This window comes from Emys orbicularis, chromosome 2 (assembly GCF_028017835.1).
Source record: "Emys orbicularis isolate rEmyOrb1 chromosome 2, rEmyOrb1.hap1, whole genome shotgun sequence".
In the NCBI taxonomy this organism is placed as follows: Eukaryota; Metazoa; Chordata; order Testudines; family Emydidae; genus Emys; species Emys orbicularis.
The window spans coordinates 253,092,244-253,109,456 of NC_088684.1; the positions used below are offsets into that span (position 1 = coordinate 253,092,244).

The following is a 17,213-nucleotide window of genomic DNA, read 5'->3' on the forward strand; positions in this document are numbered from 1 at the left end:
TGCCAGCAGATCGAGGGAAGTGATTATTCACTCTATTCAGCACTGGTGAGGCCACTGTATCCAGTACTGTATCCAGTTTTGGGCCCTCCACTACAGAAAGGATGTGGACAAATTGGAGAGAGTCCAACGGAGGGCAACGAAAATGATTAGGGGGCTGGGACATATGATTTATGAGGAGAGGCTGAGGGAACTGGGCTTATTTAGTCTGCAGAAGAGAAGAGTGAGGGGGGATTAGATAGTAGCCTTCAACTACCCGAAGGGGGGTTCCAAAGAGGATGGAGCTAGGCTGTTCTCAGCGGTGGCAGATGACAGAACAAGGAGCAATGGTCTCAAGTTGCAGTGGGGGAGGTCTAGGTTGGATATTAGGAAAAACTATTTCACTAGGAGGGTGGTGAAGCACTATAATGGGTTACCTAGGGAAGTGGTAGAATCTCCATCCTTAGAGGTTTTTAAGGCCTGGCTTGACAAAGCCCTGGCTGGGATGATTTGGTTGGGGATTGGTCCTGCTTTGAGCAGGGGTTGGACTAGATGACGTCCCGAGGTCTCTTCCAACCCTAACAGTCTATGATTCTTGCTTTCTGCTGGTCTTTAGCTGCCAGGAAAAGACTGGAACTGTATCCATAGCAATGTGCAGTTCATCTTTTAAAATTTCTAGACACAGAAAGGCAATTACTTCAATGTTTATTTAAAAAAAAACACACCTGTCATGATTTACAATAGTAACAAATGACCTTTGAATCAAGCACTTCCAGACAATTAATGTCTGGCTGTTTATGGGTCTGAGTGAACACCAGCTGGTAATTAACCACCAGGAAATGCCTGTAAAGCATTTAAGCACAGGCTTAACTTTAATTACATGAATAATCTCATTGACTTCAGTGAAGTCACTTTGATGAGACTGCTCATGTACTTAAAATTAAGCATGTGTTCATGTGCTTTGCTGGATTGGGGCCAGAGTGCTCAACACCCTAAGGGCTGAGCCCCTGTTCAGAAAGAACTGACCTATGGTGACAACTGGATAACATAAAACTGGAATCACAATCCATTAAGTTACAACTGCTCAGGCTGCTACTTGACTGCTATTCATTTTTGGGTGATATATAAACTTAAAATATAGTATAGGTTTCTAGACCTTATTATAAAAAACATCCTCAGATCCCCTTTATTTCCAGCCCATACATAGGATTACAAATACTTGTGACACATTGATAACAATAAATTAAAGATAGAGCCTAGGAGAGATCTAAATAATACAATGAAGAGAGGAGAAGACCAGCCAGATAAATAAGTCTGAGAAAGGAAGAGAAAATAATAACTACTAGGGAAACAGAAAGAAGAAATAAGTATAAAACATGGTCTCACTAAATGGTCTTTTAAGAGGAAGGGAGGAGGTAAATAAGTAATACTAAAATGCCCAATAGGAAATACCAGATTCAGTTTTTCTCATTAACACTGGCCTATATAAAGTACTTTTTGTCTCTCACACGCAAGAGGTGTGTTAGATATTTATAAAAGTAACTAATAATGATTTTCACAAAAGTTTAAAACTCACGTTAAACTGAAACTTCCACATTAAAGGTTAATTATGCTATTGTGACCAGCTGCAGCATCATTCTTATTACACCTCTACTCCTATATAACGCGGCCCAATATACCATGAATTTGGATAGAACGTGGTAAAGCAGCGCTCCGGGGGGGGCGGGGCTGTGCACTCCGGCGGATCAAAGCAAGTTCGATATAACGCGGTTTCACCTGTAACGCAGTAAGATTTGTTGGCTCCCGAGGACAGCGTTATATCGGGGTAGAGATGTATTTAGTTCTATAGCATCACAAATATTGGTAATGGTTTACAGGCAATTCTAAAAAACAGCTGGCTCCAGCATGGCTTCGTTAACAGGGAAAGCTATTTTACTGGAACCTTGTTAAATATCACGTGGAGGGGGTAGGGGAAGGAGAGAGTCTAGCATCATGGCAGCAAGCTCCCTGATGCGTCTGGCCAAGTGACGGCAAATAAGAATGCCACTTGCATAGAGAGTGATCCATGACTAGGGCTCCTAGGCACTACAATAATACAATGATGATAAAAGCAACAACATAAGGTTCTAACAGAAACAGTGACTGGATGCAATCCGATGAGTCATGTCACAGACTTTAAGAGCGAGCATGCAGATGTTTTAGTTTACATAGGTCTTTATACTGTGCCCATCTTTGAGGTATGTGAGCAGCTTCCCGAGCTACATTAAGCAACATGGCTACACATCTGTCATATGTTCTTTGTTCTCTCATCCTCTTCTCCAGGGGAGAAGTGCATGCAATGGAGTATCTTGTTTTGGTAAGGTCATGGTTTTTATTTTAAATATGCGTGTTATGTATCTATGTTAGACATGGCAAGGTTAATGAAAGGCACCTTGCACTTGGAACGAAGGTGCTGAGGTTTGTGAGGATTCCTGGGGCAGTTAATGCTAGTCTCAGGCTGGCCCCTGAGAAAGTTCTGATCAAAGCCAAGCTTTAATCAAGCAACCAAATTTTCAAGAAATAAGAGATTTAATCCTCCTTATTTTATAGATTACAATTAAAAGCTCCAGCCAGGCTATCAATACTTGCCATAGTAATATTCTTGCTATGGTTGACTTCTGTTTACATTTTATTTTTGATGGATATTTTTCTTTACTTTTAATCCCATGCCTACTAGTTTGCTTTTGTTAAGGCATTTGTAAATGGAGGTTACTTACCTGTAACTGGAAGTTCTTTGAGATATGTGGTCCCTATCTGTATTCCATACGTGGGTACGCATGGGTGCCAGTCTGGAGATTCTTAACAAGCGGCATCGATTGGCCTTCACATGCACAGTTGCTCTTCTCATGCTCCAGACCAAAGGTATAAGAGCCAATGTGGGCTAACGCCTCTCCAGTTCCTCTTTTTACAGCAAATCGAATACGATCCAAGGCAGAGGGGACATAGAGCAGATAGTGGAATACAGACAGGGACCACACATCATGAAGAACTTCCCTTTCTTCTTTGAGCGCTGGTCCCTACGTGTATTCCACACGTCGGTTTCTGACAAGCAGTACTCAGACCAGAGGATGGTGCGAAGATGTCAGCGACAAAGATGTTTGAAGAACTGCAGTCCCCATCACTGCATCCACAGCGGAGGCCCAAACTAGCACATAATGTTTTGTGAACATGTGAATGGAACTCCAGGTAGCTGCTCTGAATAGGTCTAATAGGAGTACCTCCTGTAGAGAGACGCTGTAGAAGTAGCTTATGCTCTTGTGGAGTGTGCTCTCACACCACCTGGGGGAGGGACATATGTTAATTGGTAACACAATGATTCAACCAAAGTCCATTTAGAGATTCTCTGAGAAGATATTGCTGGTCTTTGCAACCTTTCTGCTATAGTGAGAAACAGTCTTGATCATTTTCTAATTCATTTGGTCCTTTGCAGGTAGAATGCTGGGGCATGTCTGCAATCCAAGGAATAAAGTCTTTTCTCTTCAACAGAAGCCTGGGGTTTCAGGAAGAAATAATAGCAACTAAAAATGCACCTTTCATTGAAGGGGAAGGGGGGGGCATGGAGCGTGTTGCCAAAGATTCAAATGGTGGTCTAGTGAGTATTGTCAGGATGAGACTGAGGTTCCATTGAGGTGTAGGCCTGACCACTGGTGGAAAGATCCTGACTAAGCCCTTCATTAATCTACCTGTTGTTGGGCAAGTAAAAATTGAACACCCATCTACTGGAGGAAGACAGGAAATGATTGTGGCGAGATGGACCCACAGTGAACTGATTGAAAGACCCGAGTTCTTCAATGACAGAAGATAATCTAAAGTGACTGAAGATCTGCAGAGCCTGAGGAACACTGATTGTGCTGTGCCCAGGTAGAAAAAATGTCTCCATTTAGCTAGGCAGCAGTTCCTAGTTGAATCTTTCCTACTTTGAGTAAGAATGGTTTGGACGGCTTCCGAACATGAACATTCTAGATCTGATGCCATTTCAAACACCACACTGTGAACTGGATCTGAATTGGGGTGTCTGATTTTGCAGTCTTCCTAAGTTAGAAGATCTGGGAAGAGGTGGTTACTTACCTGTAACTGGAGGTTCTTTGAGATGTGTGGTCCCTATCTGTATTTCACGTATGGGTGTGCATGTGTGCCATGCACCTGAGTCCAGAAGTATTTCCTAGTAGTGTCTGTAGACCTGCAAGTGCGTAGTGTGTCTCCTTGTGCTCCCAGCCAAGGGTATAAGAGGTAGCATAGGTCGACACCACTCCAGTTTCTCCTCTTAACATTGCATCCTCTAGTCTGAAGCAGAAGGGAAAAAGGGCAGGTAGTGGAATACAGATAGGAACTACACATCTCAAGAATCTCTAGTTAGAGGTAAGTAACCTCCTCCTCTTCTTCTTCTTCGAGTGATGGTCCCTATGTGTATTCCACACGTGGGTGACTTGCAAGCGGTTGTGGCGGGCCCCATGGGAAGTGGTACCAGGTCACAGTCTGGAGGATAGGGAGGACTGGTTCACACATCCAGGCTCTGGCCTGGCATCAGGGAAGATGGCAGTTCCACATCCGAGAAGTCCTCGGAGTCGGAGAATGGTGTTATCAATGGCTGGACCACTGGTACCAGAAGGCTGCAGTGCAGCGTGAAAGGAGCAGTTTCTCTGGTAGGAGGAGAGGGGTTCAACCTCTGGCATGGGGACGTCCCATCTGAGTGGAGGGCCCGAGAGGAGCAGAGACTGTGGGTAGGGGAGGATCAACTCTTCTGCCATGTGGCTGGGGTCCATGGAGCACCCATCGAGATGGCTGAGGTACCTGGTGGAGTGTGTGGGGTTAACTGGTCCGCAGGACACTGTCGGAGCAGGTGGTGTCATGTGCATCAGTGAGCATTCTGGAGGTTTCGGTACTGGGTTTGCCATCGGATCCCAGCTGCTTTTCCCTCCAGCCAGGGGGTCTTCAGTGCCAGCCTGGCAGGAGCCATGCACGATGTCTCACCCAACCTGGCACGGCGCGGTTCGGGGAGGGAATCCTGCACTTATGAGCAGTCCTCTGCGGGGACCTGTTCTTGTGACTGAGAATGTTTTTTGCTCTCATGCTAGGACTTGTCCTTGTCCTTCAGTATCAACGGTTCTGCACCGTAAGTGGTGCTTAGAGAGGTGCTCGCGGTAAGTTGTGGCTACTGCACAGGGAGTCCTCCCGGGCCGGGATCCAAGTGTGCTTGGGGTCACATAACCTCTTCTATGAGATGCTTACGGAGACAGAATTCACAGGCTTCCCTGGTCCTGGGCAGGAACGACTTTCAGATAGCAGCAGCGCACATCTCAGCACAGTGAGCTAAGCGCTGTGGAATGTCGTTGCTGCTGCAACATTGTCAAGGCTGCTAAGCTGTTACAGCTGTTCAGTGCTTCCGTTCTTGGATCTCTGGCATTATCAGCATGAGCAGAGAGCACAGTCTGCTAATTCAGCAAACCTCAATGTTACTCAAGAAAGACCGCAGGCTCGGTTCAGTGGCGAAGGCACTCAGCCGAGTTTATTGTTGACGAAACATGATACTAGTGTCCTGGCTCCGTGGTTACAGGTACACTAACAAATGTATGCCTGCGACAATGGTACCAGGTCATCCAGCACATCAAGATGCTGCCCCCTAAGCTGGATATAGGTGCCCCTCCTATGACTTCTCTTTTTATACACTGATACAAATAAGTTACGTATTACGCTCCTGACGTGGTTAGTTACCAACCCTACACCTTGTACCTGCTAGTTCAAACAAAACATCCTTATCCATTAGCCTGTTGTCCCATCCTTATCTTACAAGAGGTTGGTGTGTTCCTGTACCATGTGTTTATGTATTTACTTGAGAACCTGGATGTTCTTGTACCATTCTCTCTGGTCAGGAATGTGAAGGCCTACTCAGTGTGAACCAAAGGCTGTGAACCAGTTAGTTATGCCTAGGGGCACGTCTTCACTACCCCCTGGATCGGCGGGTAGCGATCTATTATCGGGGATCGATTTATCGCGTCTAGTGTAGACGCGATAAAATCGATCCCCGATGGCTCTGCCGTCGACTCCGGAAATCCACCGCGGCGAGAGACGGAAGCGGAGTCGACGGGGTAGCAGCAGCGGCCGACTCGCCACCGTCCTCACAGCCAGGTAAGTCGACCTAAAATACGCAACTTCAGCTACGCTATTCACGTAGTGTAGACCTAGCCTAGGGCTCCAGCAAGGCCTACATACACCCCGCCCAGACAGTAGAGGTACTACTGGTGCTCATCAGTCACGGAGAAGGAGTGCAGCAGGAGACACGGTTTTTGAAGCCCAGGATCCTGGGTATATTCCCTGGTTGGGGTGGAATCCCCAGGCTGGGGAAAGACTAACAACACTGCTAGTATACTAGAACTACTAAAAACTACATACACATATATAAATGGAGAAGAGCGAAAGGAACAAGAGGTTTTGGACTCAGTGCCCCTTACTCTCAAGTGAAGCACTGGAAAATGGGTCCTTGGGCTTTGCAGCTCTAGGCTCTGCTCTCAAGCTCATGTCCGGAGGGCTGCTGCTTGTCAGTTGGGGCTGACATATAGTGGATTTCCCTGGCTCAGATCAGAGTGAGGTCTCATAGCCTTCTGGGTGTTTCCTCAACCAAAGCTGATGAGCTTCACATGTTCAGGGGGAAACGAGCGAAAGATGCTGCACTTTGAGGAAATATGCATCTTACCCAAACAGTAGAGGTTGGTGGTCGTCTCTCACACGGAAAGAACAAGGGCAAGAGACCCAATTCTTGAACTCTGGGCATAGATCCAGACTATGAGCAGGACTTCCCAGCAAAGGGAAAAACAAGATATATAAACTATACTATAAAAAAAAATAACTATGCTAGCCTAAAAACTATTTGTGATATCTATTTACAGGCTATAAAAAAAGAAGCTGGAGAAATCTGTAGACAGAGGATTCCGACTGAGGCCATGCAGTGGTAAGAAGGAGAGGCATCAGCCTGCAGTCTCTTATACCTTTGGTCTGGAGTACGAGGATATTGACTGCATATACGCTGCCCAACGGACACAGCTTGTTAAGAATCTCTGGGACTCGGGTGCATGGTGTGCATGCATTCCCACATATACAGTACACATAGGTACCAGCACTGGTACCAAAGAACTGGTGGTATAGACCAACTTTTCTGTGTATTATTAGATGCTCCCAAGGAAAGGAAACAGACCAGGATTGAGAAACCAACCTAGTCACTCGGTCAAATGTGAAAGGAATGTGGGCCCCATACCCAAAGGAAAGAAACAAGGAACTTGGCATTAGCCAGTGTGGGCACAAGGAAAGATCAAAGACCTCTAGAGGGCTAGGCACAGTTACCTCCTCCTCCTATATATTACATTTTGTTGTACTGTACAATAATGCTCAAAAATCAGATGGTTGTGAAAACGAGAGCCATGCTGGGGAAGGCAGGCTGGTAGAATTGTGAGTGAATAAAAACCACGGTGGTCAGAGACCATCAGGCTGTCAGACCAAGGGAGTTGAAAGGAGAGAATAATTGAAGAGCTCACAATCTTTCTTTCCATCATATCAAAGATTTACTGCATGTACCAAACTAAGAAAAGACTGAAAGCTGAAACAAGGCTAACAGGCAGTATCAGCATGAAACTGGAATACAATCAGAGACCTAAGCACTATTAAATCACCTGAAGGCACTCAATTAAGAGGAATTACCAGTCCAATTACACAGCAGCCATTGCCATTTAGTATCAGGTTTAAATTGATTCCTTTGCAGACCTCCCACTTAAGCAGAATTTCCAGTAAAGGCTTGGTCTACACTACATACTTACTTTGGTATAACTATGTCACTCAGAGGTGTGAAAAATCCACATCTCTGAGCCATGGTTATATTGACCTTAACCCCAGGTAGACATGCTATAACACAAGAAAGTATTTTTTCATGCAACGCACTGTCAACCTCTAGAACTCCTTGCCAGAGGGTGCTATGAAGGCCAATACTATAACGGGGTTCAAAAGGGAGCTAAATAGATTCATGGAAGATAGGTCCATCAATGGCTATTAGCCAGGATGGGCAGGAATGGTATCCCTAGCCTCTGTTTGCCAGAAGCTGGGATTGGGTGACAGGGCATGGATCACTTGATAATAACCTGTCGGTTCATTCCCTTTGGAGCACCTGCCATTGGCCACTGTCAGAGGACAGGATACTGGGCTTGATGGACCTTTGCTCTGACCCAGTAGTGCCGTTCTTATGTAACATAGCTACCGCATCTAGTGGAGGTGGAGTTATTAAGCCAATGGGAGAACTCTCTCCTGTTGGCTTAGAGCATCTTCGCCAGATGCGCTACAGCTGTAGTGTAGACCTGTCTTAAGAGTGCCCAGAATAAGTGGCAGATACTGTATAGAATTTTCATTAGAATTTGTTCTCTTTGGTAAACTGTAGTTATGCTAACACAGAGAGTAGAGTTCATTCTTCAATCAGCAGGTGGACACTATGGGCTACACATGTATAAGGTATTCTTGAGGCAGGGGGTGAGTAGTTAAAACTCCTCCAGTCACAGCTGTTTTCCCATATCGAGCAGGGTAAACAAGCTTCTAAAATTTGGCTCAGGTAGCTATTTATTCAATTTTTCTCTTACATATTTCTCTAACATTAAATTCCTTTAATTAATTATTATTATTATTAATAACTAGTCTGGTTCTTCCTCATACTATATGGTTTATCTTATAAAGTTAACTTTATAAGTATATGTAGTTTGATTTTCCTTTGACCTCTTCTCAGTTTGTGTGGCTACCTGATAGTTTACTGTTCTGTTTCTTTCAGATTTACAAATGTAGCATTCTAAATGGACTTTTCCCCATCTTTGTAATTCTTAAGTTTATTAAAAATGTTTTCTTTGTGTAATAGCTTTGTTGAATACATATATAAATACCACAATATAACCACAAATCTGTATATTTATATCTGTTTTTTACCTCTACACAGGTTTTCATCCCTGAGGCAGCAGCATAATGCAAAGGTGTATTTTTTTTGTTATCAACAGCATCAATAGCTGCTCTTTCATATTCTCCTTGGTCAAGCTTTGCTCCTTTCCATTTTAGGATCATTTGCAGACAATCTGCTCTTCTAATGTCATCTTCAGAGGGTCGTGCCAAGCGAGGATGGAGAGCTCCCTCAGCGATCATAATTTGAGGTCCCATACACAGCAAGTGCATAGATGTCTCATTGTGCACATTTCGTTTATTCGGGTTTCCATCTCTAACAAAAAGAAAAGTCCTACATGGAAAAATGAAGAAAAATAGTCAGATATAATGTAATTTATTATTTTGATACAGTAAGTTAAAGCAGAGAAGTTCCATTATGGCTGCTACTCTCTTCTAGTCAAGATTTTGAATTTATCCAATTCAGTGATAAATGAAAAATATTTCACAGGTGTGAACAGCTGGTTATGACCTTGCTCTCTTGAGTTGTGCTGCTAAAATATGGAAGTAAAACTAAAAATATTATTAATCTTTCTCATTTGTGTGGTGCTCCTGGGTTGCTTTAATTGCCCCCTTTATTCTCTTCCAAAGGCCCCAAATTGCTTTGACCTTCCTTTCCATGGAAGAAGGCTGGATGTAACTCACTCCAGAGTTCATGGACCCTGCTCTGAATGCTGACTCTCATTCAAGAGAGGCTTGAGGTGTGTTTCTTCCCTCCAGGCACAATTACTCCCAACCCTTGTCCATTACTCTTGGAAGTGAGTAACTGTCAAGATCAGCCATAAACTCTAATCTCAGAGTAGCAGTAAACTACAGCACCACCAAAACACCCCTGAATAGTGTATTTTACTCACAATGCAAGAAAAAAAAATCTTCTGTGCAATAAATACAACTGATACACGAAGAAACAGAAGAAGATTCAGAATACATATTAAAATTCATATCTTAGCAGAATTTGTAAATATTCTGACATGGATCACTTCTATTTATTGACTTATTGTTTTAATACTGATATAACTCATGATTTGCAAAAACATGCCGACAGTTAGACAGACAGACTTTTCCACCTTTAAAATGTAGTCAGTGTTTTTTAACAATATCTTTTCTTATTTTTCCCCCCACCAGGCACTAACTCATTCAAGACAAAGGTATCAATGATTTTCTTTCTTCAAAGTATTTCATAAGTATTTTAAAATTAAGATAGTTCTTTTTTTTTTTCTACTAGCAATGCAAGAATCGAGAAAAGTTTCTTCCACGATATGTAAAGTTTTACACTCAGAGGTCTCAGTAATGAGCCCCTCCCCACTCCAAGGAATGAGGGGCTTAAGTAGGGGCTGCCAGTCCGGTACTCCCCCTCCCAAGCAAATGAGTGGGAAGGGGATAGAGTCGGGAGTGGGCAGAGCCTGGTTTTTGTCCTGCCCCTAATGCAAAATCTCATGCCCCAGAGCCAGTCCAGATGGGGAAGTAATCTGCACCAGTGAAAAGGTGCAGCTTTCTTCTCCTCTGAGACTATGGGAAAGCAACAGATTGTGATTCCCGGAGTCACAATCTGGTTCCTGCCCAGCTTTACATTACCCCTTACACAGGCAGGATTATAAAATTACAATCCAGTTTTGAGAGAAGAGAATTAGGGCACGTTACACCAGTACAATGGGGTCCCAACTTGATTGGGCCATTGGGCTCTACTGGAAAAATAATTATCCTTAAGGGAGCGTAAGCAATTGGCAATTTGTGGGAGGGAGAAAATGGGGTCTTTGTAAATGGCTGGGAGGAATCTGCAGCAGGGTAATGAATTCAAGGGAAAAAGAAAGATAATAGCATGGAATGGAGTGGGAAGCAGAATGGATCAGCTGGGAGGAGCTAGGAGATGGACCAGGGACTTTGCATGCATTTGAAAAGGTCATTTGCAGAGATACAACTGCTCCAACCCCAGCCACATGCAAAATCAGCCAAACTCTCTGTCCACCCATATTCCAGCTGCTCCTTGCTTTAATGTGAAGTCCTTCGGACTCCCTCCTCACTCACCTCACAGCTTGTGAGAACCAAAAGAACCCAAAATACAGTAATGCTTAATTTGTAACTGTATTTTGGAATTTCACTGAAGACATGTAAGGGCATGAAAAAATAACCTGAAAGCCAGTTAAAAAGTAGTTCCCAGTTCCTTTCAGCCACCAGCCTTATTGGCCACCAGCCTTATAAGACAAATGGAGAGATTGAATTTTTTTTTTTTTTAAAAGTGCTCTGTCTGCCATATTTGAAAAGGTGACTTATTTTATACTATCTGCTTTTTCATTTTACTCATATTTACTTCAGTCTTTCTTTCCAAAGAGCATCTGTTGTGACGCTGGCAGACCAGGTCAGATCAGGGCCACAGGCCAATTTGGTTGTACACCTTTACCCCAATATAACGCTGTCCTTGGGAGCCAAAAAATCTTACCTCATTATAGGTGAAACCGCGTTATATCGAATTTGCTTTGATCCGCCGGAGTGCGCAGCCCCACCCCCCGGAGCACTGCTTTACCGCATTATATCTGAATTCGTGTTATATCAGATCGCTTTATATCGGGGTAGAGGTGTATTAATATAGACCTAAGTGAGTAATGTATAAGTATGTATTCAGATGTTTAAACTTCATGAAAACTAGTGAAATGTTATTTGTATTGTTTTCACTTATCTGTTCCTGTTATAATGTAATAGCAAACATTTGCATTGTGTATACCCATGTAACTAAATAACCCACCAAAGAAACCTTGTGAAATGCTAATGAAGGACTTTATCAGAAAAGATGCTAATTCCAAAGCAAAAGGCATTGTGATGATGACCAGAGGTCAAAAGACTTACTCCTCCTCATCAAGGAAAAGCCCATGTGAGCAGAGACACTGTCAGCTTGTCTTCTGTCAGAAGAAGATATAAAAATGGATTCAAAGAAAGATCGTTCATCTCTGTTTGGACTCTTACAGGGAATGTACCATATGCAAAGCAGAGATCCCCAGAGACAATCTTGGTACCCTGAAAGACTTTTGGGAAACTGCAGTTCATTACATCACTGCCACCAGTTGGAGTTACGAACTGTGATTCACCTGTATATATATTTTATCTGCTTCAACCTCTCAATAACTCTCATTCTTTTTTCTTAGCTAATAAATCTTTAGTTAGTTTACTATAGAATTGGCTGCCAGCATCGTCTTTGGTGTAAGATCTGGAGTACCAACTGATCTGGGGTAAGTGACTGGTTTCTTGGGACTGGGAGAAATCTGATGTGCTGTCATTTTTGGTTAAAGTGACCATTAATCACAAAGTTCAGTTTGTCTGGGTGGCAAGATAGGCTGCAGAATCTAAGGGGACTGTCTGCAACTCCATGGTAAGACTGGTATGGTGATCGAGGAATTCATATTTGTTAAAGGCTTGATGAAATCTAATTATAGAAAACTCCATCAGTTTGGGGTATCTGCCCTGAGGTACGCACTCACAGTTGTTAGTCACTCCAGACAGCGTGACATGTGCATTTAATGTTTCCAAGGTAGATAGACTTTACATTCTTCTAGCAAATTTAGGATGATAGTTTAGTAATTCTGCCTATCAACCTTAAAAAAAAATTGTGCAGTAATTTCCTACCATCATTTCCTATTGTGACCTCTAATCTGACCCTAGAACATTTACTACAGATTGTTCATCTGTAAAACATTTTAGTCAACAAATAAACAACTTCTGTTAAGAGAGAAGTGGAAAATTGAAGCACGTATAATAGCAAGAATCTTTTAGTTTACAGTTATTGCATGTACTAATTAACTATGACAAAGAGTCTTTATAAAAGATAGTATCTACGAAGCAATAATTAGACTGGATACAAGAAATGTAAAAATTTGCAAGCAGACACATTTAAGTCTGGTACAGTGACCTTTCAGAATTCAAAAATTTTCCATGAAACATACTCCAGGTTTTAAATCAGTCATTTTCAAATTTTTGATTTGGTGACTCCTTTCACACAGCAAGCCTCGGAGTGCAACTCCCCCTTATAAATTTAAAACACTTTTTTTATATTTAACACTATTATAAATGCTGGAGGTGAAGTGGGGTTTGGGGTGGAGGCTCACAGCTCACGACTCCCCACATAATAACCTCATGACCCCCTGAGGGGTCACGACCCCCAGTTTGAGAACCCCTGTTTTAAATGAAGCGCTCCATGCTACACTGAAGTTAGTTATGGAAACATTTCACCATATTTACTAACATAATGGAAATGGGCAGTGATTAGTTACAGCAACTTTGATAGTGAATAACAGCCTAATTTTCCCACCATTGCTCACTTGGAGTAGTAACTTATGTCATGGCTATAGGGCTAACTGCACCTCTCTCCACTTTCTCTGAGTGCACCCCCTTAGGTATCAGGCCTTGTGCCTTTCTCTCTCCTAGGGTGAAATTCTGCAATTCTTCCACTCTTAGACCAGGCCTTGGACTACAGAACCCTGTACGCTCTCAATAGTGCCCACCCAGCTGGTCTGACTGGGTTCAGCACCTGCGGTTCTTCGCTTTGGGTGTCTGTGACCAGCGCTGTATACAGCGAGCAGACAGCTCTCTATAACCAAAGTATTGTTTAACAGTAGGAACAAAGCATTTAGGGCAAAAAAGGATTTTAAAACAAAAAGTCTACTTGAATGTCTATCTTACCTAAAGGTTTTCCATCCTCTGATGGTAGCTTAGGCAGGCCTAACTTCTTCAGACACCCCAGCATGTCCTGCGTCAGTCTGGGCCCCCTGAACAACTCCCCCCAACAATTACCATCGCTTTTGAGGGTGTTCTTTTTAAACTGCTCCAGTCCTTTTGATCTTCTGGTTCCCAGTCCTTAGCTCTGTTTGCCAAAACCAGTTCTGTAAATTGGCTGGAGCCAGGAGGCAGAATCTTCAAAGCTAATAGCACAGGCATTGTTTTTTAACAACCCTTAAGTGTTTACCCCAGAGGTGGCTTATTTTGAACCATTATTTTCTTTCTTGCTTGTTTTCCTTACAGTCCCCTGTAACTAAACCAATGTTCATACAGTAAACATCCTAATAACCAGATCAACATACAATATTCATAAGTTATTACAGTGCAGTTTCAATTCTGTCACACCTTACTCCATGCGTAGTCAGGATGGCAGAAATAAGTCCTAAAGAAGTTCACATGTAGTGTGGTATAAAGGATTAATTGGCATGAATTTGGGATTGCCATTACTAATGAGCAGGGAAGTCATGACTGAATTAAGCGCCAACAGAACCTTTATACCATACCACACAATCAAGTATTTTATATGCCACATATTTTACACAAAATCTATTTTACAAATGTTTTAGAGAGTTTTAAAAAATAATTATTGGAACTATTTTTTTATTCCTCTACCTATAAAGTCAACTACCTTATTCACCAAGATTGCACTATCCTGACCTCAGAGCAACCCATAAAGGCATGTAAGAATGATCTAAATTAAGTATTATGTACATAATATGTCACAATGTAAAGTCTGATATTTAAGGGCTAACGGTCTTGGTCCCATTGGGGAAGCTGGGAATCTCCCCTTTCCAACAGTAGAGCTTACATGCGTAACCATGCAAGAATGTGAGTTGAACTATAAAGCATTTTTTAAATATATAGAAAGGCTACTACTGGTCCAGCAATGATTAACAGCATCTAACCATTGCTCCCTCTATCTTAGGGGGGGCAGGGAGAGGAGGGAAGAGTCATAGCCAGATCCCCACAGCAGAAGCTTCTTCTCCTGTTGCTGCAAAGTGGTATTCCTCCAGGAAACAATGCACTCTAAATATGTAACAGTCTGACCTATGCTGAAGAAACCTTCCCTTTGATTCAGCATACCTCACACAATTCTACCTGTTGTCTGCCTTCCCTACTTTCTTGATTACAAGCTCAAGAATGGCAGTGTCTCCAAACAGACCATTCTACAGCCATTTTCCTGATCCCCTCCCAGCTAGATTTCCTGATCCCCTCCCAACAGAGACAGCAGTGACAGCACTGGCAGATGACCTCCTCCTTTTCTTGGCCATAAACAGGGGGAGAACATTTACACTCATACTCCTCAAGCTCTCTATAGCATTTGATACAGTTGACCAGAGGTAGAGATTGAGATGCCACGGTCTCAAACGGCAGCTGACAATGAGGACAATACCCAGATATACCTTCTATTCCAATAGCACCATCTTTCAACTATCCCAATGCCTGGCTGAGACTGATTTAACTATAAGACAGCTGGCTGAAGCTGACTATAGTGGGGTGGTTTGGGAAGTCAGCAGGCCTATTGGTCTGTGACTCCAATTCCCACCTTTATGTCAGTTCAAGGTGTCCCAGCCCTCTGGATGAGGTCTTAGCTGGACTGGCCTCATTGACAGTAATCCCTAGCTCTGCACTCCTTGAGGAAAGGGATCATAGGTCTGAGGTGGGTAGGAGGACCCAGGCCCTCCCTGTCCACCGAGTCCCAACCCAGGTGCCTGAAAGTGAAGTTGCGAGCAGTGGCCTATGTTCAGCTGGTCTCTTTGCTCACCTTCCCCATGGCCATTTCCTACCACGCCTGTGTCTCAGTTTGGGGTGTGGTCATAGTAGATTTAAAAAGTCTTTATTTCTAAACCCCACAGATTAGGGCTGATGCCTGTAGCTTTCTTGAGCCTTTGCCCCAGTTCTCCCTCCATTTTGGGAGAGGGAAGACTCACAGCCAGGTTCCCTCAGCAGAAGCTTCTTCTCCTGTTGCTGCAGAGTGGTACTCCTCCAGGAAACAGCCTCTTTCTTTCCCCTCTTGCCTGGGGCTGCTGAAGATCTCTTTATACTGGCCTTCTCCCAGGAACAGTACTACTCCAGCCCTTCCCTTGTCTCAGCCTTAGTGTGGGGTTTGTAAACTCCGTCATACTGACACTGAGCAAGATAGAGAGGATGTTAGTGGGAAGAAGGAAACACTTTGAAGATCTAGCTATCATCATAACGACCTGTGTCAAGAGACTTTACTAGAAATCATCAAATCAGTCCACAGCAATGGGGTTCTTCTTGACTCCTCAGCAGCTGGAGCCTGACATAACTGCTGCTTTAAAAAATGCCTTCTTCCGCCTAAAATAGAATGGGCATATTTTTCCAACCAGTCAGACAATGATTTAGCCATGGTGTCCTTTTGACCACCAGGCTAGATTATTGAAACTCATTTTACCTAAATACAGGCATTCCAACAATAAAAGCACTGTTAGTCCAACAGGCCACCTGCTCAGCAGCACCAGACATCTAAAACATAACACCCAGGTGCATATGCTTACTACATTCACTCCACATAGAATAAGTTCACAGCCTTGATCTAAATTTTTGACATTTGCCATGGAAATGGCCCTAGTTATCTTATGGGTATGTTTTTGCTGGGGGGGGGGGGGGGGGGGGGGGAGGGGAAAGGTACATTTTTACATCAAGATAGCTCTCTTGAGTTAGCTATCTCCATGTAAAACCTAGTGGAGACAAGGCACTGAAGGTTTTGCCATGATGTAACTTGTCAAGGTCAACCCTATATCCCACCGTCTGGGGCTGATCTTGACTAGCTACATTCAGGTAAAAACGACATGTGCCTTGTCTCCATTAGGATTTTACACTGAGATAGCTATCGATGTAAAAATGAACCTTTTTTGCAGTGAAGATAGAAGCTTAGAGAACATCTTTCTCCTTCCACGATGACAAATTTAGCAGCTGCATTCTTCAGGAATGACAAAGCAATCAAATTCAAGGGAGAAGCTTGAGACAGAGCTTTCTCGGCAACAAAGCCAAGGCTTTGGAACTCATCACTGAAGGGGACATAAGAATGACCAATACTCTCAATATTTCTCAGAATGAAGAATAAAAAACTCACTTCTTTGAGTTTGCTTTACCACAGCTGTAACTTGAAAAAAAAAAAAAAAAGAGAGAGAGAGAGAGAGAGAGAGAGAGAGAGAACGAATGTAAAAGATTAAATCAAGAAGGAAGGAGTTACAGAAAGGGGTAGAAGAGGAGTGGAGGAAATAAAAGGTAGTGCTCAGATACTGCAGTGATGGGTGCCAATACAAAAACTAATATAGCTAAAGCAGGGGTAAGCAACCTATGGCACGCGTGCCGAAGGCGGCATGCAAGCTGATTTTCAGTGGCACTCTCACTGCCGGGGTCCTGCCCACTGGTCCGGGGGACTCTGCATTTTAATTTAATTTTAAATGAAGCGTCTTAAACATTTTTAAAACCTTATTTACTTTACATACAAC

The 17,213-nt window shown here is 43.1% G+C and overlaps 1 protein-coding gene across 1 annotated transcript in view; it reads right to left on the reverse strand.

The window, feature by feature from the left end:
* The window catches only part of ANKIB1 (ankyrin repeat and IBR domain containing 1), a 182,070-nt gene that overhangs the window by 86,819 nt on the left and 78,038 nt on the right, over positions 1–17,213 (reverse strand). The window contains exon 3 of the mRNA XM_065398591.1: positions 8,965–9,265. Coding sequence (XP_065254663.1) covers positions 8,965–9,265 — 301 coding nt within the window. The remainder of the gene's footprint in view (positions 1–8,964; positions 9,266–17,213) is intronic.